General features: G+C 36.7%; 2 protein-coding genes across 6 annotated transcripts; both read left to right on the top strand.

The window, feature by feature from the left end:
- Positions 1 to 11,856: 11,856 nt before the first annotated feature.
- On the top strand, positions 11,857 to 19,471 carry LOC116266816 (probable magnesium transporter NIPA6). 4 transcript variants are annotated; one of them, XM_031648214.2, is made up of 11 exons: positions 11,860 to 12,018; positions 12,159 to 12,236; positions 12,404 to 12,635; positions 12,746 to 12,802; positions 12,913 to 13,003; positions 13,125 to 13,285; positions 13,407 to 13,534; positions 13,649 to 13,786; positions 17,825 to 17,917; positions 17,998 to 18,115; positions 18,853 to 19,471. In XM_031648214.2, exons 3-11 carry the CDS (start codon positions 12,485 to 12,487, stop codon positions 18,981 to 18,983), a joined length of 1,068 nt encoding a protein of 355 aa, XP_031504074.1. In that variant the 5' UTR covers positions 11,860 to 12,018; positions 12,159 to 12,236; positions 12,404 to 12,484; the 3' UTR covers positions 18,984 to 19,471. The 4 variants fall into 4 exon arrangements, with proteins under 4 accessions (XP_031504075.1, XP_031504074.1, XP_031504073.1 ...); XM_031648213.2 differs by having other exon boundaries at positions 11,860 to 12,236; XM_031648215.2 differs by lacking the exon at positions 18,853 to 19,471 and having other exon boundaries at positions 11,857 to 12,236; positions 17,983 to 18,116.
- Positions 19,366 to 24,419, top strand: LOC116266817 (WEB family protein At3g51220). 2 transcript variants are annotated; one of them, XM_050081210.1, is made up of 4 exons: positions 19,366 to 19,426; positions 19,631 to 19,659; positions 23,161 to 23,345; positions 23,443 to 24,419. In XM_050081210.1, the coding sequence occupies exon 4, from the start codon at positions 23,471 to 23,473 to the stop codon at positions 24,182 to 24,184; it is 714 nt and encodes a 237-aa protein (XP_049937167.1). In that variant the 5' UTR covers positions 19,366 to 19,426; positions 19,631 to 19,659; positions 23,161 to 23,345; positions 23,443 to 23,470; the 3' UTR covers positions 24,185 to 24,419. The 2 variants fall into 2 exon arrangements, with proteins under 2 accessions (XP_049937167.1, XP_049937166.1); XM_050081209.1 differs by lacking the exons at positions 19,366 to 19,426; positions 19,631 to 19,659 and adding an exon at positions 21,762 to 22,790 and having other exon boundaries at positions 23,161 to 24,419.
- The last annotated feature ends 583 nt before the right edge of the window (positions 24,420 to 25,002 follow it).

Raw genomic sequence — 25,002 nt, 5'->3', positions numbered from 1 at the left:
GAAGGTCAATACCCATGGTTGGCCCTTTACCGAGTTTGTAAGGGTGAACCATCACTATAAAATTTGCATTCTCGACGGTGCATTCTACTTTGATCAGACCACTAAAATATTTCAGTGTTTGTTCAAGGTATCCATTAAAGTCATAAGAGAGAAGCATGCTAAGGTTATACTTATAGACAATGACAATGCAATAGCAGCTGCATTATCCCTCATATGGCTAGAGGCACATCATCGACTATGCTTGTGGCATATATTGTAAAATGCAGCAAACAACGTAGAGCACATTCTAAATCAGAAGACTCCCTTCAATGCTTGCAAAATGCATCCTTGAGTGCGAAAATGATGAGACATTCGAATCTACATAAAAACAAATGTTGAAGCATATGACCTAGAAGAAAATATGTGGCTTCGAAAATTATATAAGGATAGAAAATGGGTGTAGGCATATGGAAGATAATACTTCTATGTAGGTATGATAAGCATCCAAAGAATAAAGAGTCACTTGCTGCTTACAAAAATGGAGTATACTCTTGCTTACAAATATCTTGATTCATAAAATGCTCTAACACATTTTTTGATGGTCTTACGTATGTGAAAGCATTAGTATCACACCAAGTAAATTCGAATGGTTTAAGAAAAAGGTCATTCAAAGGAGAGGTTTGACTATTATCAATGATGTGTACATGACCTATCATGTCAGAACTTGTGTTGTCAAATATTCTTGTAAGAAATATGAATTTAAAGGTATATTGTGTTCTCATGTTTTGAAGACACTTGATCATGAAAACATTAAAGAGCTACTAAAGAGATATATCATGGGAAGATTGACCAAATATGCAAAGTTGGAGATAATGAAGAGAAGTCTTGAAAGTCCTTCTGATGATGGTTGTAAGTGTCACGGTGTATCTCACTACAAGCATCAAAGCAAATTATTGACATATGTTGTAGACCTAATAGTAATAAATGATCGGACTTATGAATACATGATGCAATTGATAAACGAAGCCCTAAAGAACATTTTGACATATGTTATGAGAAAAATCAGCCTGAAACAAATCTCATCATTGCAGGCCTCTTGGAATAGAGGAGCCATGACTCTTGTATAAATATCGTGTTTCATAAGTCAAGGATCAACACTATAAAGTATCATGGCATGATAAGACCAATCAATGGTTTCAAGAGGAAGTCAAGATCTGAAGGAAGTCGATGTAGGGCAAAAATGTATTGGAAAAATATGACAAGAGTAGGAAACATACAAAAAAGTGATCCTCAAGGACATGAGTTTGTTATGTCAAAGTTTGGTCTAGTTGTAACTTGGATACCATGCACATCTATGCATGAGTTATATGATCATGGTAACTTTTTATATTATACACATTTATTTTTTATTGTATGTTTTAACTATAAGCACATTGTGATGATCAATATTATTTAATTGTTATAGTGTGTATGGATTCAGTTGGTCTTCCTATGCATCATATTGGATAAGAATGTAGTAGCCAGCTCCATCAATGATATCCAACGCAATAGAGAAATATGATATCTATAGCTATGTGTGAACAATAAACATGTAGTTAGAATATACACTCTAATGTTAATTATCGACTGCTAAAGCTGAAATGATTATCATAAATTAACGGACATTATTAATTGTTTCTATGAAAGGGGTTATGTCATAAATCAACAAATATTATCGACTACTTCTTTGAGTTAACAAATATCTACTAGCTGTGTGATTAATGGTGTGAGACAACTAGTGTCTATTAGTGGTGTGAAATCATGAGTGTTTGTTAGATATAAGGATCGTCTGTTAATGATGAGAGATAAGTACTGTATGTTATTAGTGTGAGATAATAAGTATTTATTAGTAGTGTGAGACAACGCTCGTCTGTTAGTGGTGTTCGATAACCATTGTCTGTTAGTAGTATGAGATAATGACCATTTGTTAATAAAGTGATTAATCATTTAAGATAAGGACCATCTATTGACAGGATGAGATAATGAATATTTGTTACTGATATGAGATAACAAGTGTTTGTTAGAGATAACCATACCTTGTTAATGCCTTTAGGTAGCGACCATCTATTAATGAAATGATTCTAAAATAAGGATTGTCTGTTGATAGTGTGAGATAACGAGTATCTATTGGTGGTGTGAGATAACAAGTGTATGTTAGTTGTGTGAGATAATGACCATCTATTAATGGAGTGATTAATGGTCTGAAATAAGGACTATATGTTGAGGATGTGAAATAATGAGTATTTATTAGTGCTGAAATATAATGTGTTTTTGTTAAAGACAACCACCATCTGTTAATGATGTGAGATAACAAATGTTTGTTGATGTAGTAATTAATGGTCTGATGTAAGGACCTTTTTTATGGTGGGAAGATAATGAGTATTTGTTAATGGTGTGAGACAACGAGTATCTGTCAATAGTGTAAGATAATGAGTATCAGTTAGTGGTGTGAGATCAGGACCATTAGTTAGTGATGAGAGATAACCACCATCTGTTACAACTTCTAAACAGTGTTTGAGAATGGCTAAATACAACTTTCAACAAGAGTTTAATATTGCTTAAGAAAGCCTTTACATGTTTGTTTTCAAGTCAAGCTTTCGTGCTACAAGAAGCATGTTTTCGAGTAATTTTTTAATCGCCTTGTTAACATCAGCTTGGGTAAAGTTAGTTCTTTTTCCACTCATTATCTCCAACATGGATTTTGTCACGAACACATTATAGTCTTAGTTGTTTGCTTGTTGTGAACATTTGATTAGAGCATGTTTGTAAATTCAGAATGATTTGGGGTTGAAGACATCATTGATGCATCAGTACTTTAGAAGAACCACTAATTTTAGCACACCAAACACATAAGTTATTGTAAACACACTTAAGGTTAAACCACATACCAATCTGCAACAATCTTCCACTATTTGATTGTCCTCATGGCCTAAGGGTGGATTGTATATCTGCACTTGTTTTTCCATATCGTGGATGATGTATATCTCTCAATGGTTTTGATATCTCCATACACACGAGTATTGCATAGTAGGTGAGTAATAAAAAAAATGAAGAAAGGAAAACCAAATAAAGTAACAATCATTTCAACTACAGCAAGCTTCTTGTCTTCAAGTCCTAAATTGTGCTTAATACAATCTATCACAACATTCGCATTAAAAGAACATTTTTATGTTTCAAATAATATAATGAAACAAGCAAGTTAAAGGATATGTACCATGAAAGGTTACTTTAAAGGCAACTTTTCAAGGATATTGTTTGCATGTCTATGCTCCAAAAGTTTAACAAAATTATCCATAGTAATCTTACTAATTTGCTGGTGATTACAAAAATCAGCCATGTAAATACCAAGTACATTGTCGTTAAGTTGTTGAGCATTGCTGCCCTGTAGTCTCTGTATGCTTCTAGGCTTGTTTGCTATGAATCTCCCTATGACCATGCTCTTTTGTTAGAGTTGGTGTTCATCATGGTGATGATGACAGTGATGATGATGATGATAGGACAAGATGTGCATCTATGGATTATGATCGAGGCAGGCAAGTTTCTCCATGTGCATATGGTGCACAAGATGGGGAATTTCCTTATGTTATAGATGGTGACTGACAAGGGGGCCACTTGATAAAAGAGCTTTAAGGTCTGCAATGATGAACTACATCTCAATACTGCTCATGGTATTCTGTGCAAACCCCTCACCGTCATATAAAACTGCCATCTCACCTTGATGACACCAGTTATAGGGCTCATTCTTAAACAAAAATTTCTAGTCAACTCTAGTCCTGAATGTAGTTTTTTCTTTACTCTCGTGTAGGACTAGGGTGGTTGTGGAATCGACTGGCCTAGACCCCCATGCTTTTTATATATAGTTCTTGCAAAAAAACAAAAATCACTGCATGATAGCTCAAGTGCTTTTATGTTATTCCAATCGGTTATTTTTCTAACTGTATGGTCTAAACGACACATACACATAAGTGGAATGATACATAGTTTATAAGTATTCCAGCATCCTTATTGAGCAAACTATTAAACACTATTTGCTATACATACCTTATCAAGTTGAAGATTCAATATGATTGGCCTGGATGCATCTCGATCATGATAGTCTATGATAATCAAACCTCTATACTTTGCATATAGTGGTCGTGTGTCTATAAATGGATGGTCTACAGCTAGTGTAATAAAAGGTATGTGCTCCCACATCCAAAACTATAGAGCAAGTCAAGATATTACAAGATGTGTGATAGACATTTTTTCAATAAAATAACCTAATGGACACACCACCTATACCTGTATCAACAACCAAAATCCTTCCATGGACGCAATCTAGTTCTTCAATTGCTCCAGCCAATGCTGTATAGATGCGCAAGTGCAGCTACTCTCTATGCTTAGTTGTGCACTTGGTCTAAATCATCCAAGAATTAGACATACTGTCGGCTTATCCTCGAACCTGAATTGTCACTAAATCGACAAAAGGCAAATAAATAAAGAATAAAGAACCTCAGTGCTTGGTCTGCTTCTTGTGATGATGCATCATGCTTTACATGTTGTTAATTATGTTGTAGCATGGTCACAATGATCGACATCAACTTTTCCTTGAAGCTAACATCATTTTTGAACTCGGATTTCATCAGCCTAGAAAATTGCTCCTCTTCCTTCTCAATGTGTAGTAGGATGTACCCAGCACAAATTTGTTGTGAATTCTCAAATCAAACAACGTAGCAACATCTTCTCAGTTAATTGTCGTCATGAATCCATCAAACATGAATGTATTTGTCCAAGAATCTCACTTCTGGGTCATAGTGTACAAGGGCCTCCGTTAGATTTCCAATGAGCTACGAGCTAGAAGCTCCTTGAATTTCATTTCTCTAGTCTCTTCTTTCGGAAGTCCAAGAGTAATTTCATACCATTTAACCACAAAATGTTATTGGTAGTGTCTACATTTTTGTAACACCATACCTGTGCCAAAGACTTATCAAACACAAAAAGTTTAATTACAAATAGTTGAAAAAACATCCATTGTAGGATAAGAGAACCTCATGGATTACTTACGTTGATGTCACACATTTGCTGCTTTTTCTTCCCACTTTGCTCTCCCACTTTAACATAGAGTTATTTTGTTTTACTTTGAATGGCATCTCTAATTTTTGGTGCAGCTTTCTTTTGAACATTTAAGCCATGTTGCTTTCCCACAACTTCTTCAATGTCTGCTTCTTCTCTCCTCAAGAATGCATTGCTCAAGCAAATGAGGATATCTTCTACTCCTTCCACCCCCAGCTGCACGATTGCTTCCTTTGCTCCCTCTAACGATCGACTCTCCTCCATGATCTCAAGTTTCAACTCCTTCATACTGGACTTCTCGACTGCTTCCACGATTTCTTTCTTTTCATTTTGATTTTCCACTTTATTCCCTTTGTCCACCTTTGGCGTAATGGCAGTTTCAGCTGTCGTACCCTATATCAGTTTTGTCGACTAATCGTTCACACCTATCAATCCATCTCTTCCCAAGTTCATTGTGTTTGGTTTAATATATTGTTCAACTTTACACCAATAGATGTTGTACAATAAACGGTCAGTATGATATTCTTCCATATGGCTTAGAAAAGTAAACATGATCAGTTTACAAACAACAAAAGAATCATGAGATAATGTCTTACTACATTTGATATATAATGAAAGAGGCAGGACCAAATAATGTGTCCTATAACGACTCATATAACAAAACTTGCAAAACCAAATAAAGTGTCCTATAGTGCCTCAAATAATGAAAAGGGTCTAACATAAAGGGAATGAGCGAGACTAAATAACCCATCTTATAGTGTCTGAGATAACAAAATAAGTATGAGATAGTGAAATGGGCAGGACCAAATACTGCTTCCTATATCATCTTTTGAGATCACGAAAGTAGTATGAGATAACAAAATGGTAGGACCAAAAAACACGTCATATGGTTTTTGATATAACGAAATGGGTATGAGATAACAAAATGGGCAGGCCCAAATAATGTGTTCTATAGCATATAAAAACAGGCATGACCAAATACCGCATCTCATTTCATTGAGATAACAAATGGGTATAAGATAACAAAACTAAGTCATGTAGCATTTAAGATAACAAAAATGGCGAATCCAAATAACACATCTTATAGTGTCTCAAATCAGGAGAGTGATATGAGATAACGAAATAGGCATAACCAAATAATGCATCTTATAGGTTTGAGATATCAAAAAGAGGTTTGAAATAACAAAATGGATAAGACTAAACAACATGTTCTATAGCGTCTGAGATAATGAAAAAGGTCTAAGATAATGAAAAGGGTGCCAACAACTGGATGAAAACCATCTAAATCTGTCATTGCTGATGCTTTCTCTAGCCGATAGATTCCACTTGTTCTGCTCTAACAAATGACCTTTACCGCCTCCATTCCCTCTTCCTTGATAACTCTACTTGCTCTGCTCTGACCTATGACCTTTATCGTCTCTGCTTCCTCTCACTTGACTACTCTGCTTGCTCTGCTCTGACTGACGACCATCACCACCTCTGTTGGTAAGCCTGGGCATCGGTCCTGGGTACCCGATGGGTAGTACCCAGCCAAATAGGGCCCAAGTCCAGGCCCAAAAAAATCAGCTCAGGTCAGCCCAATGGGGGCCCAATTCGGTCTGATTTATTTTTTATATTATTTTTATTTAATAATGATATATATTTTATTATTAAAAATATATTTTATATTTAAAAAATTTTATTTTACATGTAAAAAATATTTTTTTATTTTAACCTGGCCAAGGCTCGGATGTTGGGTATCGGGCCTGGCCCAGACTATTTTTCGGGTGTCGAGCCGGCCTGGGCCCGACTCTTATCAAGCCGGAACGGCCCGATGCCAACGAAGATGTTTTGTGCTGACCAATAACCTTTATCACCTCCACTTGCTCTGTATGAAAAATGAAGTGTCTTTTTTTGCTGCTGGGAGGGGTGTATTGGCTATGATATAGATTGACATGATAATTCCTACATTCTTCAGGGCATTCCTCTCAATAAACTCTAGTCGCTATTTTGGCTTCCACTCGATGGACCTAGACGCAATGCTGATTTGGCGTCCGCATGACACATGGAAGATAAGTAGCTTATGTGATGAAATTTTCATGCACCATGATTGTGTGTATAACCTGCTTCCTTAGACTTCATGGTGTTGACTTCATCACTTTTGTTATTTATGATTTTCGACCACGCCTCCTCTCTCATGATAGTAGTGCACCCAATATATAGGATGCGAAATTCAGATATTAAAATTTGATTTTAGACTTGTTGATTATTTTATCCAAGCCCAACTAACATTTGGAAAGCTTTCTCCCACTCATGCCACCTTTGAAAAAAATGGTTAATAATAGGTGGGATATGAGAATCAAACTCAATCTTCCCACATATCATATCAAGAATACTTATAATTTTCAATTTTTAATTTGTAAAGTTCTTGAGTTAATCAATATCTCTTGTTGACAATATTGTTATATTGTTTGTTATATGATTATCTCTTAGTTGTTTCCCAAATAGCTATAGATTGAGAAAAAGGAAATCATTTAATTAAGGTTATTAAGGAGTCACAACATAAACAAATGATCATTTGATTCTCTGTTGTTATATTTGGAATCATCAGCAACTGGTATAAGTGTTTTTTTTCCTTTCACATAGCCTAATTTGCTTTTATTGCTAAGAAATAATGCAAATGATTTTGACCAAGGAAGATAATTAAAGCCGTTTAGAGGTTTCATTGTGAATTTCAACTAATCATTGACTACTTTTTGGATCAACATCACTTGTTGAGATGATTGGGAATTAGAGAATAAATTTGACACTGCCAACATTTTTTATGATAAGAATTGACAGAAACCTAAAAATCATACCCACATACCATGTCGAAACTTGTAGCATTCATATAAGCATGTTGAAGAACAAGAAACAAAAGCAAAAGCAAAGAGGGATTTATGTGGTTCGGTCGTACGTGACCTACATCCATAGATCCCAGAAAAGCATGATTCTCATTACGTTGTCTCACCTATATATAGGTGAATTGGACAAGTGTAAGAGATTGACTATTCATTAAATAGATGAGTATGAAGGGGCATCTATACCAAACAACACATGATTTTACAGTACTTTGGACATGTCCTTCTTACCTTTTTCCATTATAGTGTAAAAATATCTTACTGATTAATCATTAATGTGTTCAAAAAAACACTATGCCATTGACAACTTCAGAACTGAGCCATGAATCCATTCACAATTTATCCTTCAATCCCTTCAAATAGTAGTTATGTCAAGATTCGAACGGTTGCCACAAGATCACCACCTATTTCATATCATGTTCTGATGATAACATTGTCAAGGTTCATATAACTGCTAAATGAACATCACTCACTTCATTGTCAAGAACCACAACAGGGGAAGGAATCTCAGTAGTCCCTTATATGCTATACCACCCAGACAATCTAGACATAAATCTGGTCACTCATCTAGTGGTTGGCAACAATTATGCTATGTAGCATCGAGCTACAAATGTGGCCTTAAGAAGTGCTAAACACAATATTAATTGTCTTTGTGGTTGATAAATTTTAGGACAATTGATTATGACCTCCATCACTTGTTACATATGTGACAATGTGGTTCAGTCATGGCTATAAAATTCTAATAACAAAGATTTGTAGGCTGCAGTTACATATGCACAAACTGCTTATGATGTTATGGGCTAGATTTCAAGAGCTCTTTTTTTAATTTGATGCACTCAGATTTTTATCAAACATGACAGAAGATAATAAATTTCCAACATATAGAGTCATTAGTAGCATCATATTTTTCTAAAATCGAATCTTTGTGGGATGAATATGCATGTTATGTCACTCTTCCTGCTTGTGCTTGAGGAGCCACGTATCTTATTCATGATTTGTAACAACTGGTTAAACTCATCCAGTTCCTGATGGGTCTCAGTGATGCGAACATGATAAGAATTAAATTTTGCTTATGGAACCCATGAAACCATTTCAAGGGCATGTTCTTTATTGATCAAAGACAACCACACGCTTTGTAGCATCTGAATCCACTGCACTACAAAAATTAGGTTGCATCAGCCAAGCAAAGAGGCAAAAGTCAATGTTGTTGTGATCATTGTGGCAAATCTGCTCAAATAAAGGCCAAGTATTACTCCATTCGCAGATCTTGCAATAGAACTGCTTCTTGTGACCAAAAGCAATAGCCTAAGTTAAGGTGTCTTGGCTTTGCTGCTGAATCCTTTAATAGTCAGTCAACAATCTTCTATCCTTTTTTTATGCCTGAATATTTCTATTTACTTGACTATTTTCATGAATCAAAACAACCACCAACATTCTCAAGCCAATGCAGTAATTCATCACCTCATTGCATGCTTGGTTTCTTCTAATTGTTGAATCATAGACACAAGGGCTGTGGATCATACGCCCCATTCCATGTCAAATCTGATTGCCCTTGCTTCAACCAATTATTGACTACTTGGACTACCCAGTGTTTCCTTTTCATATGCTTTTCAATTTGTCAAGTCCAATTATGCCCTCAAATTACGCTTCCAATGTTCTTTGTGTTCCAAAGGTTTCATTCAATTTCCCTAATTAAGCTTGTTAATGAGTGTGATTACATTATGATATTTGACAGTGGTTAATGCATTATTGAAGACCATCGCTCCAAAATGATGATCGGGAAGGTAGATTGAGAATGACCATTACATGTTTGAGGAAGAAGAACACATTGTTGGCATAACGGTGCCTAAAGAACCTAACGTACGGATGGCATCCTCTAATTAGGTCACTTATTTGCTATTAGACTTGTGTCTTTATCTTTATCATTGGTTTTCTGATTAACGGTGTTTGGTTTGTTATCTTATAAAATTCCCATATTTTTCCATTTATACTATATTTCCATTTTGATTAATTGAGTACATCATTTGGATGGGTTACCAAACATCTTCTTTACTTGGGGCGCATCGTTTTCTTTCTCTGGTTGACGCGTTCTTTTTAACCCGCAAGGCTATACCTCATAAAGTATAGATTAGAAACTTTACATATACGTAGTGCAAAATTTTATTTCCATGCAAAATACCAGTTTCAAATTCATGTAAAGAAACTAGGACTGACAATGGTGCAGAGTTTTTCTCAAATGCCACAGAATCCTTTTTCACAATTTGAAGGAATTGAAAGAGAGCATCCCGTGACTTCCCTCATATCACATTGAACTACCATCAAGTCCATATTCCTTTGTTGGAAACCCCATCTCCAACACCAACTCTCACTCTCGGACTTATCAAGGCGATCACGAAAGCGTGCAGCGAACTGTTTCTATACACTTTAAAGATCACAAGTGCTCTTCTACAACTACACGCCAAATCCGTATCGTTAGGGCATCCGTTGTGCATCCGCATCCGAACATGAACGTGTAGGTTCTTTGGGTAACTTATGAAAAGGAATGGGAGTATGGGACATTTCTAGCATTTTATGAAATGTAAGTTTTCTCCTTTTCTTTCTTGCGTTTGTCGGGGATTTCGTTTTTTTTTTTTTAATTCAAGGGCTTAAATGGCTTGTCCGTTGGCCAACGTAGATACAAGAAGACATTTGAAAATGGATAATTTATTAATGGATATATATATATATATATATATATATATAAACTGAAATCCTTGGGCCATCCCAAGCTCCAACTAATTTCTCTCATAAAATCGCAACCTCCTACCATCAAGTGTCAGTGTTATTATAATCAGACTGAATTGGCCGATTTGAATAGAATTCTGTGGTAAATTGTTTTAAATTTTGTAGTCCATTCAAGACGGGCATGTGCCAAGATTTACCTATTTTAAAATACTATTTTTTTGTTTTTAATTAATTGTATGTAAGTTTTCTACTTCTACAGATTTTTTTTAATATAAAAATTTATAAAAAGACGCGGAAATCTAAAAGAGATGCCTAATGAAAGAAATATTAATTTTTATAAAAAATGATAAAAAAAAATTATTGAAGTATAGGACATCACTCTTAGAAATTGAAAGCAGACCTACTATCATAAGAGGATGAGAAAAGAGTGTGAATTTTTATTTTCAACTAAGGAGTAAGATGAAATACTCTTTGTACTCACGCCAATAATAAATGTCCATTGGCCGCACCAGGAACTCTTCCCTTTCTAAACGAGAAAGTTCTTAATTTCATCAACGCTTCCTTCATATAATATCCTAAATCCAGTCTTATGTTGTTTTTTTTTGCAATGAGGTCCCAAGTTTTTCTTTGTAGAGCATATGAAAAGTAGATAATTTTTACTTGGGGCAAACCACCTTTCACATAAAAGACCTTATCTTCATTTTTGCTTTTAAGTTTGTCGCTTTAGGTTGACTTACAGAACACCTTGAGTAAGAAACTAATAGCTGTAAATCTATCTACGGCACATGGGCAGCAACCACGGGCAAGAGTGTTAGCTCCTGAACTCTACAATCTAGCCATCCCAGCGGTCTACGGAGAATTGATCTGCTATTTGCTCAAAAGTTAATCTCTTTTTAGCTTTTTTTCTTCGAATATCTGTGTTGAATTAAAGTTTGTGCAAATTAATTTTGCAATTTTTGCGTTGAATTAAAATTTGTGATTGACAACCATCAGCTGAATCTGATTCACGGAAACGGCAGCTCCGCGGATTTAAGTTCACAAATCGACTTTTACAAGAAATGATCCAACCCGAGCATGCGGTCCTCTTGTCCGATAAAATCTCCTAATAATTTCCCAATCCAGTACCAGTTAAGCGAACTCGGTATGAATTTACACATGATCCGATCCGTGCCATGTGTTACGGCGACTCTGGCGACTGGCGAGGCCGCCAGTCCAACACGCATATTCGTTGTATTCGTGGCAAATTCCTCCTCCCTTTCTCCAGCGATGTTTACCTCGTATATGGGACGGAAAGAAAACTTAATCGTCATCGTCGTCTCTCTCTCTCCCCCCCTTGGACTGGCAGGTGAGGCCGAACACGAGGCCAGCACCTAGTTTGATCTGTTTTTCGTGTTCATTTTCCTCCTGTTGGCAAACTGTAGTTTATTTTTTTTATTAGCTATCCATCTAGATATCCAAACCTCAACCTCTCTTTATTTCGTTTAGTTCGTGGTCAACTTCGGATGCTTCTGAGAGTTCTGAATTCTAGTTCTGTCGGGGTTGAATTCCCCCCACCAGTTACAGGTAACTTCCTGTTACGGGCTTAAATATTTCACCTGCTCTTGCGTTTATTGAAGATGGGGGAGTTTGGAAGACAGGGAGTGTTCGTTGGCTTTCATTGAATTGTTTGAGAGAAAGTTTTTATATGGGTATCAGCTTTAACCTCCAAATTTGGCTTTATGGTATGCTAGTTTTAGGGGTTCTGGAAAGCATGGTGGTGTGAATGAGATTCGCCGAAGCTGCCTTATGGTGAACCAGAGGGGCGATTGACCATGACTTTGCGGAGTCAAGTCGGTTCGGTGTTGGATGCCGACAATCTCAAGGGGCTTCTTCTTGCTGGGGTTTCCAGCGCGTTCATTGGATCGAGTTTCATATTGAAGAAGAAGGGGCTTAAACGTGCAGGTGCATATGGTGATCGTGCAGGTAACACTCGAGCTGCGTAGTTCAATTTCTCCCTCGTTCTGCAATGAGGGTTGGATTTTGTTGGACTTTAAGGACTTGAGTGTGGTAACTTTGCTCTTTTTGCATGTAAGGTTCTGGAGGATATGGTTATCTATTGGAGCCCCTTTGGTGGGCAGGAATGGTGACTAGTAAGTCTGTTGAAATACTCCTTGTATATTTCCTTCCGGGCTCCGTATGACTGTAGATTTTGGATTGAAATGGTTAGATCTCTTACAGATTCTGAAATGTATATATGTAGTGATTGGTGGGGAGATCGCAAACTTTGTAGCTTATATTTTTGCTCCAGCCGTTCTGGTGACACCATTAGGGGCATTAAGCATAATTGTAAGGTAAAGATATTGTAGGACATTTGTTGAAGTGACATAAATTCTGTTGGTTGGCGGCTGAAGTCCATATCTCAGACCAAGACCACAGGCATACTAATGTTGACTAAATGTTACTGCATAACAGCGCTGTCCTAGCACATTTCATGTTGAATGAGAAATTGGACAAAATGGGAATGCTTGGTTGCCTGTTGTGCATAGTAGGCTCTACTGTCATTGTGCTTCATGCACCTTCAGAGCACAGCCTCACCTCAGTAACAGAGATCTGGGATTTGGCAACCCAGCCAGGTAAGAATCTTAACCAATGGATCTCTCCAGATCACTGCCTTATTAACTTCTGCTGGCGGATAATCCTCAATCATCATCTTGCAATAAATCTTGCTTACTTTGGCATTTGTGAAATTTTCAGCCTTTCTTCTGTATACCGCGTCGGTGGTTGCAACATCACTAGCATTAATGTTGCATTTTGCCCCTCGATATGGCCAGACGAATATAATGGTGTACTTGGGCATATGTTCTCTAGTCGGCTCACTCACAGTAACTCCTATCAGTTTCTTTTGATTGGTTTCTTCAATTTTTCTACTCTTAAGATTAAGTTCCATTTGATTCATGGAATCATGAGTGGCACATCCTTGTTGTGTTCTGTTGCAGGTTATGAGCATCAAAGCTGTTGGAATTGCCATCAAACTCACAATCGAGGGTACAAACCAAGCTGGATATCCACAGACATGGATTTTTGCTATGGTTGCAGTGACATGTATCGTGATTCAGTTGAATTATCTGAACATGGTGAGATAAATCTTTTCATATTATATGAGTCTTGCTTCTCATAGAGGGTAAAACATTTTTTAGCTAGCTCCAACCATCTAAAATATCATGCATGTGTTTAATTAAAGTATGTATTTTGAAGAAAGAAGCTGCTTTTACTATTCTGCCTACGTAATTTATCTTGAAGACTATATATTGATATGTTGATGACCACAAACTATGATTTGTAAAATCTCTATTGATAAGCACTATGTGATTCTCTTTCAACTCTTCTGCATGAGCCTTTGCATTCATCAACAAATAACGTACCTACATGTGTCTGCCTTAGTTGAAAACTCTACACCTCATCACGAGTTATAGAGATTAGGGTCTACTAGACCCTAATCTCTATAACTTGTGATAAAATGCACCTGAATTAAGAGTGGCATGTGGAGATTTGACTTGTTCTTTTTTCCTTTTGGTGGCTAAGTTGAGTTTATCAGCACAGATCTGCATGCACATCGGACTTGAATTTGACCATCGTTTGAATCAAGTTGCTTTTTAGTGTCATAAGTTATCCAGAAATTATTTCATATTCTACAACAGGTAGCCAATGTGCAAACTGCTCTGGCATGAGGTTATGATGAAAATATGTTCTATATGCTATATGTCAGTCCTCTACAAATAAGTAGGCATGCAAAAGGGTCAGACTTTATCTGATAAGTACATAGTAATATGGTGTTTAATTTGATTAGATTTATTTATGTCAAATAGTTTTCAAACCCCATTGGCATTAATCTGCTTACACAATTAGGATGTATTGGAAACTTTTACAGTGAAATAGAAGAACACCATGTTTTACTGGACATGGTCTTCTAAATTCTCGAACTTGCAAAGTGGTCGAATAGTTTCTGGCTCCCAAAAGTGTGTAGCTTTCTGGAGTAAAATCATAATAAAACTTTTCTGAACCGAAACCAAAGTGCACTTACCAATTGTCTAGGTTCATTAGGACCCATATACCCATTGATTAACAATGTTCAACCCATATAATTTAAAGTTTTATATTAAGACTTTAGTTTTAGAAATTAGAATTAAAATATTAGCTCTTGACATTTAGGAAATGGTAAGAGTTTTCATGCTTTATTAAATTGAAATGCATTGATGTTTACTTGCAACTTTTTTTTGGTTGCTATAAAACATGTAAACTATAGTTGTTGAACTTCATTAAATTTGATCTCTCAAGCTTTTAGTTATGTTTGTATTATATTATGAAATGTTTAACATGTTTGTTTTATCATACCATCCAGTTATTTTATTGATATTAGTTCATACTTGATAATCATGAGTTTTTTGTTGAGAAATGCTTTCGTTTCCTTATTTTGACAACACAATATATATAAATATAGTATAATATAATCTCAGTCGCATGGGTACTTCAGTAAGGTTCACGTACCCGTGTCGCCGTACCCATGTCGCCGTACCCGTACCCAAAATGGGCACTTTGACACTTGGGTACCTATAGATCCAAACTGCTTCATTTTACTTTGATTTAATTTTTTCCCCTTACTTTTTATTTTATTCTTTGGATGTGAAAATTCGATTGATATTCATATTTGACGAGGGGGCTGCTTGGTTGTCCATATGTTTAAAGTTTTTCATAGGTTTCTTAAACACACTGCTGCAAAAACCATTGATATATATTTTCTATGTTATTTATTTGTTTATGTTGATGTATATTCTTTATTTTGATACATATTTTCTAAGTATTTCTTATTGTTATATATATATATACGGCCGTAACCCCGCACCCGAGTTTTTTGAAAATGGTCAGTACTCGTACCTGCACCGGTACCCGCACCGGCACCCGTACCCATACCTATGTGACATATAGTATAATATAATATAATATAATATAATATATATATATACGTATATATGTGTGTGTGTGTGTATGTGTGTGTGTGTGTGCATTGTCATAAGCATTAGACACAATTTTTGTGTGTGTGTGTGTGTGTGAGAGAGAGAGAGAGAGTATATGTATATTTATCTACATGGTTTTTTGTTATTTTAACAATCTTTATGTGACTGTGTGTAATTGTATGTGTTTGTTTCTGTGGCTACATAATACCATTTATTGTTGCATTCTACATTTTTGTCTTTTTTTTTTTGTACTATTAAACATGTTTGTTTCCTTTGGATCTTAGATTTGAGGGGTTTTTATGTGTTTGGACTTGAGATCCTCATATTCAGATCCGAGGTGACATTTAAATGCTATTTCACATGGCTGCTGCACCGATGTCCAAGCTGGTGCTTTTCCAACACAACTCATCCGGTTCGGTCAGTCAAACCGGGCCAGTCTAATCATTTTAAATGTGCACATAACTAAACTATCTCTAATAAAGTTATGTGTAAATATAGATAAACAAGGTTACTGAACAGTTAAATAATTATGTAAAAAATGATTTATATACATATATATACAGACACATATATGCATCCTCGCTGTGCCCGCACCTAAACTTTTTTGAGAAATTATTTTCTCCGCATCCTGACCCGCATCCATATGACATAGTTTAAATGCCTATTTGATGGTCTGTACATGTATTCACATAGAACACTCTCTCTCACCCTCGGCAGCCATGGCCATGATGCACCTCTCTCTCTCTCTCTCTCTCTCTCTCTCTCTCTCTCTCTCTCTCTCGTATATATATATATCCACAACTATCACAATATTTTCAAAAGATATTGCGATATTAACAAAAAAATGAAGAAAATGATGAAAACGAGAAAATATCATTATATTTTGAAAGAAATGTTAAAAATCAATTTATCTCTATTTTTTCATTTATTTTTATTTCTTTTTCTATTTTTATTTTTTTCAACTTTTGTTTCATTGTATTATTTCTTCTTATTTTTGGTATTTAACATGACCTCCTAGATGCAATATAATACTTATTACTTTATCATTTTTATCATTTTAACTAGATGTTTTTTATGTCTTCTTACTAGCTTTTTGTTTCTTATATTTTTACCTAACCTTTTGATTTTTTATTTTTTAAAAAAAATTCTGAGATTTTCTCGAAATTTTCACCCCAAAAAAAAAATTTCCAAAAAAAATATCCGAGAAAAACCTTTCCGATAAAAACCCAAGAACGATATTTGTGGCTATGACATATATATACACACATTTACCCTCTTCTTCAGCAGGAAAGTGGGCCTCGAAGCCCTCTTTCCCAGCCAGAGAAGGCTTCGAGAACTCCTGCCACAGCTTCTCATGTGGATGTTATGTGTGCTCAAAAGATCCAATCCCCACCCCCCTCTTTGATCTGGATCCTAGAAATCATCTTTGCAAGAACCGTGGATCTCATGTCAGATATGAGGTTGGATCTAAGATCTGGAGCTACCAAACATATTCTTAGTTCAGCCTATGACACTTAGGCTCTAGGCTTTATTCATCACTTGAGCACATAGAATAATATGGTACTTAGGAGTGGATGATGGGCTGCAGTGGTCTGCCCTGATAGGGGCCCTTGAGAACCCAATAGACCTATTCAGGTCTTATACTCAACTTAGACCCAAGCTGTTGGTAAGTGAGTTTGGTTGAGCCTTCTGGTTGGGAGTTGTCTCTTTTGAATTACCAACTGCTGGTTTGGCAAGAACAAACAAGAGCAATTTCTCGAGACAAATTGTCTTTCTCTAATCTCTGTCACATGCTTTAGTTAATCAGTAATCACATGATCTTCAGTCAATTCATAATTGTAACTGAACCTGGATGGTGTGTCATTTTTAGCAGTGAAGAAACTGATGTCCTTTTACTATGACAAGAAAATTTCAAACCTCCTCTAAGTGGATAGATTCTAGACAATTTTGGTGTTTATGAGAGGTATGCACGTCTCACAGGACTGTAAGTCTGTACATCATAGTCAGGCTTCTTCCACTGGACCTTTCAGTTGCATCTTCTTTTGATTGGGAGCATGAATGACATAGTAAAACATCAGGGAATAGTAATAAGCTGGTCCAAGTTTCTAAGTCCCTTCTGTTGTTAATTGTGATCCTTCCCTTTTTTTTTTTTTTTTTCAGGCACTTGATACATTCAACACAGCAGTTGTTTCGCCAATCTATTATGCTATGTTCACAACTCTGACCATCTTGGCAAGCTCCATAATGTTCAAGGTATACAAAAACATCGGTGTGTCCCTTTGCATCTTTTTATTCATGGATTTTCATATTCTTTTTAGTTTTTGTATGCGTAGGACTGGTCTGGCCAGAGTGCTAGTAGCATAGCATCAGAGATATGTGGAATAATTACAGTGCTCTCAGGAACCACAATATTGCATGCAACTAAAGAACCTGAACCACCTCCAGAAACAGGTAAAGCTTTAGGTGGTTGATATTTCTAACTTCTTGTTATTTTTCTATTGAGCAATGGTGAACGTGAACTTTGTCATGTCCCTGACAAATGAAACTGCATACTGGATATATCTAATGTGACCTTGTGTCCAGTACAGACGTGAGTGGAATACGTGGTGGTGCAGTTAGATTTTGTCCACTGAATGCATTGACAGCCTCATTAGCTCCTTTTACTTAAATAACTTTTTTCCCTTTTAGTGTTCATGACGTGAAATGGTAGAGAAATCTGTGAAACCATAAAGCAAAGCCATCCGCTAATTATTCTTTTATGTAATTGCCAAATTATTTTAGTGTTTGAAACTTTTGGTTTCTCATTTGGGCTGTTTTCTAATGCATCGCTGTGGCTTTTATGTTGTGATTTCCCTAAAATTGAGTCCCTGTCGGTGTCATGAAAATTGGAAGATGAACCAAATTGACCAGGTGCAATTTAGATTGCTGAATTGGTTGTGAATTGGCAAACAATATTATTTATACCTAAAATGAATAAATAAATATTTTCAAATTAATAAATGCCTTAAAAGTTAAAATATGTAAAATAATTTTAAAAATGAACAACTGGTGGCTGTGATACCTCTGTATCAGCCAAGTTTGGCACTGAAGTATCCATTTAATGCTGAATCAGACGGTAGTGGTCTTTGTCCATATTTTTCTTTAAGCTGGCGAGTTATGCAACTGCTAATCTACATAAATTACTGCAGGCTTGTATTCACCACTTGCTCCTTCAGTTTCATGGCTTGTACATCTACCAAATGGAGAGTCTGAGAAGCAAAGAGATGACGGATTATCTCCAGATTTGGTTACTATTCTCCGGCAGGACTACTTTGTATAGCAAGAAGTTCCCAAGGCTTTGGTAGTATTGCAGCAGAAGCATGTTCAATTTGAAGTAGGGAATCATTACATCATCAGCGTGATGGAATGAGGCCAATTTTGGTAGTGTTGGCTTCAGGTTCTTCTGGCTTGGTGATCCGCATGAAGCTGTCCGTTCACTGCTATACCATTGGGTGTTCCATTTTCCTACTTATTCGGAGCCTATTAGAGGCCCACATGGGCATCTGCGAATTAATCGTATAACTTATTGGCCTGCCTATATCATTTCTTTTGGAGCTGCAAACTTTTTGCTGTGATAGTCATGTGTGGTTTGGTCTCCTCCAATTGCCTTTTTTTCCATTATTCTTTTAATTTTTTTTTTACTGCAGATGCCTCCAATGTGTTGCCTGTACAGGTCAAGAAATGATGCAGGGACTGTAAATTGGTGCACTAACCACTGTACCTGTAAGTCCAATTATTTATTGATGTTGTAATTTTCATTTTGAAACATTACCTTGTCGAAACGAGAGGAAACAAATAAAGTGATGGTGTCAGAACAACCAGACGACGTACTTGTGAAAGTGTTCACTGGGAGGCATATATTAGACTCGGATTTTTGAAGTATGATTTACTTCAGTTGGGATTTAAACTTTTCTTTTTTGGGTGCAGTCTGCTTCTCTTCCAGCTCTGGATCCAAGGTATAATCGAACACCAATTATTTGTGTGATTTCATATCTGCAAAGTTTACTGTGCGCCCATTTCTTCCCCCTTCCCTAAACCTGTTTAGAAAAAACACACACCTGAGTCCTCTAGAGACCAGCGGTAAAACAGCAAGCCGATTACGGGTAAATAAAACCCGTCTTTTCTACTTGACGGGAGCTGAACCATGACCATTCGTATGCCAGGCACCCCCTTTCTCATTATGCCAAACCCCATTTAGTGATAACGCTAAAGCATATGATTTTTCTTGAATACTTAACAACTGTCACAAACACAGGTGGTAAGGGGCGCTAAAAGCCTTAAATAAGGTTCAAACACTTCTGTTGCTTGAGGTTGTATTGTTCTATTTAGACTTTGTAATCAAGACTCATCGCCGCCAAGTTCTTCAAAGAAAATGAAAGGGGGAGAAAGGTTTATGAAAGAGCAAGTTCTAAGGTGATAAAAGAGTGTGAAATTGAAGTGTTTGAATCAAGTATTCATTCCGTTGACTGAACATTCTCATTGTTTCTTCTTGTAAAACTTGGTGGTCCGCACCCTCAATCTTGTCGTTGAAAAAGAAAAAGAAGACGGGGCAGTCCATACTTGAAGTGGAAAAAGCATATGGTTGTATGCAAACCACAGTGGTAATTAGTCCAGGTACTGCTTTGAAGGAGCAGTACCCGCACCCGGTACCAGTACGGGTGCGTCGGCCTCGGATACGTTGCAAGTATGCCATTGACTGTATGTACCCGAGGTCGACGAGTCAAAATTGTACATACTTACCCTTTAGGTTTTTAACGAGGTACTTATGCTTTAGGTTTTTAAAGAGGTTTACATTTTTCATGTTAAAAATATCGTAACCATTGAGTTTTTCCAAACTGCTTCGACGGTTTTGCTTCTTCACCGATAGAGAACGACAATGGGAGGTGATTCTCCACTCCAGTAAGCGATGAACCGTGATTCTCCACTTCGACAAACGGTGATTCTCTGCTTCTTCCTCTTCGGCGAATGGTGATTCTCTAGTGAATCTCTAGCGATTACACTCCAACGAACGGTGATTTTTTGTTTCTTTCTTTTCTTCCGCCGCTCCGCCTCCTCCTCGTTCTTTGTCCTTTAACTTGCTTCTGCTGATCTGGTTTACATAAAGGTATGCGAGTTCTTTTTTTTTTTTTTGTATTGCTTGGTTTTCAGGGTTTTCTGATGCAGTGATTGGTTGCATCTTAACGATCTCTCATTTGTTTTGTATTTGCGGCCATAACCTTTCACCCAGTTTTTTTTTAAATGGTTTGTACTACCCGCACTAGTACCCATACCAGCACCCCTACCTACTTATGTGACATAAGTCTTACCCTACCCATACCAATGTGACCCGTGACATGGGTCTTACTGTTAAAAAGTTACCTTAGTACAACTCATTCAGAACCAAAGGAGTATGGATAATGGGAATGGCCTTAGCTCTTATAGCTGAGAGTGCCGTGGATACTACTCCCACGAAAAGACATGACTAACCAGTCTCATGAATGTTACCCCTTGCACTCAAGGTTAGAAGGATACTAGTTTTTATTCACTTTGTTGTGGTTAAGGAGGCACATCCAATACATAATACATATAATGTACTTGTATAGGTATGTATGAAATACATAATTGTATATGTACACAATTATATAATGTTATACATAATAATATTAATGAATATTATGTATACATATTTGTATACATAATACGTATATAAATAGTTAAATACAACATATTATATATTACATATACATAACATAATCTATATAGTATACATATATGTGTATATTATAATATGTAACGTTAGATGTACATTATATATTGTTATACACACGATGTCTATATCCATATAGTATATACATATGTTATATACTATGTTGTATAAGTTATACAACATATACGTATATATATACACATAAGTGATTATATGTGTATATTATAGTATACATGTACACTAACATATATATACATAACATACACATATTATAATAGTATACATATTATATATGTATATTTTATACGTGTATATGTATACATAAACTACACGTTTATAATTGCCAAATTAATCTTTACAATTGCGCTTTATATGTAGCTGCACTTTATATGCAGTGAAGATTATGCACGACCGGATACAAAAAGCTGCTGAATGTTGGCTTTTTAATGTTTGAACATCTATTAGTTATCAGGATTGATATTCACTAGTCAAATAGCATCTAGTTCCTAGTGTTAATGCCTATGACCATTATCTAGTGGTTAATAATTATTCCAATCCCCACAGCAAATTGAAGGTAATTTTGGACGGAAATATTGTCAACAGGGATGCTGAACAAAGATTAAAGAAGGTCAACGTCTTGAGAAGAAGGTTGTGAAAGTCCGCGGTTATGTATTTGGACTTATCTAGTCCCTTGAGATCCAAATCCGTATCAAGCGGATCTAGATTAGAGGTGGGTTTGAAATGGGCATTAGGCCTAACATGTGGGCACACGCAGATACTTTGCAATAACTTGGACATGCACATTCTAAGTGATTCTCAGAGGATCCGTATGGATGTCCAATCTGGTCCACATCTCAGCCATGAACTTCAAATATTTCATTAGAACCATATTTCAGGCTTCTTTAAATTTCTTAGGCATTCACCAAATACTTCACTAACTTCGTCGTTCGAATTGTGGACTTAGCTTATCGTGAATCTTCTTTATTGGTTACCATTTCCATCCACTAAGGAACTTGGAGGGAGGTGGAATTGACACACCACTATTGCTGGTTTTTTGGCAGTATGAGTACCATTCGATCGACTTGTTTGGCTGTTTTCCTGCTGGACCTTTTAAATCTGTTTTCACTGATGAACTTGAAGGATCTGGTCTATAAGTCTGAAAAAAGATAATTGAAATTAATGCATGGATTGGATTTTATGAAGATTTAATATTAATGCTTTTATAATGTTTTAAATTTATTAAGAATTGGGAGATCATTTGAAATCCATATTTTTCCTTTCAGATCCACTTATAAGTTCCAGAGTTCGGGTCAATAAGTTTCACCATGTTGGTGGACTAAGGATTAGAGAGGTCCGGGAATGATGAGATGGTGGACACCGAATTTAATGTCTTATCTTAATGTAAGATAGTGGATCGAAAGAAAAACTTTTGATATGCTATCTAGTAAAACCAACGTATGTTAGCCTGTATATACGGATGCGTATCCCTCTTGTCCTCTGTAAAAATGCAGCAGCACAGTAATAATGTTTATTTTTTTCTCATTTTTTAGTATTTTAACTGTTAAAAAAATAATTTTAATTTTAGTTAAGAAAATAACAATATTACCAACATATACCAATTTCGATAGGATCGACGCATCCAGGATTTCTATAAAAAAAAAATTGCATGATTAAACTAGTCACAAAATCCCTAAAGAACAGCTGCAGTAAACTCTTCCAAACCTACCAAATTTGGCAGCTGGCCTAATTTGAATATCTTTGCTCCGGCCAGGAAGAAAACATGGGTTTCTTCAGGTCCCCACCAGCGGGCGTCGAATCCTGACTATCCATCACTGGAGCCAACGCTCAGATTGACAGGAGCTGCTCCTGCAGGTGACCCACCCTGCCCGTCTTTCACAGGCACCTAAATATATGACCAGAGGGCAACCACAAGGCCGTTGTTCCCTCTCACGTTAGGTGAGAAGTCGTCTTCTGTTCTGCTCCTGTGCTTCTGCCAATCCATTCTTCAATCAACCGATAACACCAACTTCACATATCTCTGTACCATGTGAAGTGGAAGCAAAGGCACCAACATCATAAGTATGGCGCAGCAGCATTCATTGAGTCGGTCTTTCATGTACAGAAGAGTTTCCATGGAAACCCTCCCATCTGAGGCACCTTCGCACCAGCGAGTGGAGATCGATACTAGTCGGCCGTTCCGGTCGGTGAAAGAGGCCGTTGCCCTCTTCGGCGAGCGCTTCCTCGTAGGCGAAGTGTACGCCGAGAAGCCGGCCGCCTCCGCTGGCAACAGTAAGTCGATCGCAATCAAACTCGACAGTCCCGTCAGTGAAGTTGATCTGGCTTTGTCACTCCAGAGGCTGGAAGCAGAACTGGATAAGACCAAGCTAGAGGTTAAGAATCTCAAGGAGAGAGAGTCCGCTACCGAGATGGCGGTCGCTTCACTGAACCACGAAATCAGGGAGAAAATGTCGAGAATCGCTGTCAATGAGGCTTCAGCAGTTACCGTGCTGGCAGCCAAGAAAGAAAGAAGTCATGATGCTGCTCTTTACTATGGCGACTACAACGATATAAGCGACAACGTTGTTGGTGAGGGCAGGGATCTGAATGCTGGCATATCATATAAGAGAAGGCAATCTTTGGCTGAGCTACTAATCATGCGTGACCAAGAAGAAGAGGAAGAAGGCGACACTATACAATGGAGACAGCAAAACAGGAAATTAGTGAAGAAGAAGCCAATCATTCCTCTTGTTGGCGACGTGCTTCACATAAAGAAGTGGACGAGCAGACAAGGATAATTCTGCCGGCATGTTCACGTTATATTATGTGGAAGCTATATTCGAGTGAAACATGTGTAGAATTTGAAGTAGCTTGGACCATGTATCATGTGAAAGAATCCAGGGGGAAAGGAAGGGGTTTTCCTTTGATTGGGGTGTTGAAGTTGGCTTGAAGACTGTAACTACAATTTATTTAAATTGCTTTCTTTGTCTGTACTTTTGAATAATTCAACTAAAAGTTCCCAAGTGACTGTTATTTGATGCAATGTACTTTGTTACTAAAATTACGTGCAACTGTCGTAAAGGTAAAAAGATGATGAGAGAATAAAAACATAAAAACATAGGCTTGAAGGCTTGAAGCTCCTCCTCTATGTGTGAAGCGGTTTCCAAATTTCATTAGGTTTATTTATATCAAATGTTAGTGGATAGCTTACAAGACAGATAATAGTAAATCGTGCATCAATTTTTATTTTAGTCATTTGGTTATATATATAAGGAAGCTAATGCCTCCCTCTCGATGTCTACCTCCCGCCCCTACCCCTTCCTCTTCCGCCGATTTGAATATTTGTCTTTAGAATTCTTTACCTAACTTGGAATATTGTTCTTAGACCGAGTTTTCGTGTCTGGAGTCTTGTTAACTTGGAGAGGTACTTGCAGAAGTAATTGTTGTTGCTTCCACAAATTTTGTGATTTCATTTGGAGAAATAATTGCCCCAATAATCCCCAAAAGGGTAACAAAAAATATCTTGTTGGAATTTAAGATAATCAAGTACTGATTTTCATTTGCTTCATTGTGTTGGACTTTCTTGAGTATATGAACAAGAACCTCCAGGAATTAA

This window comes from Nymphaea colorata, chromosome 13, assembly GCF_008831285.2.
Source record: "Nymphaea colorata isolate Beijing-Zhang1983 chromosome 13, ASM883128v2, whole genome shotgun sequence".
Classification (NCBI taxonomy): domain Eukaryota; kingdom Viridiplantae; phylum Streptophyta; class Magnoliopsida; order Nymphaeales; family Nymphaeaceae; genus Nymphaea; species Nymphaea colorata.
This window is presented reverse-complemented; position numbering and strand designations above follow the sequence as displayed.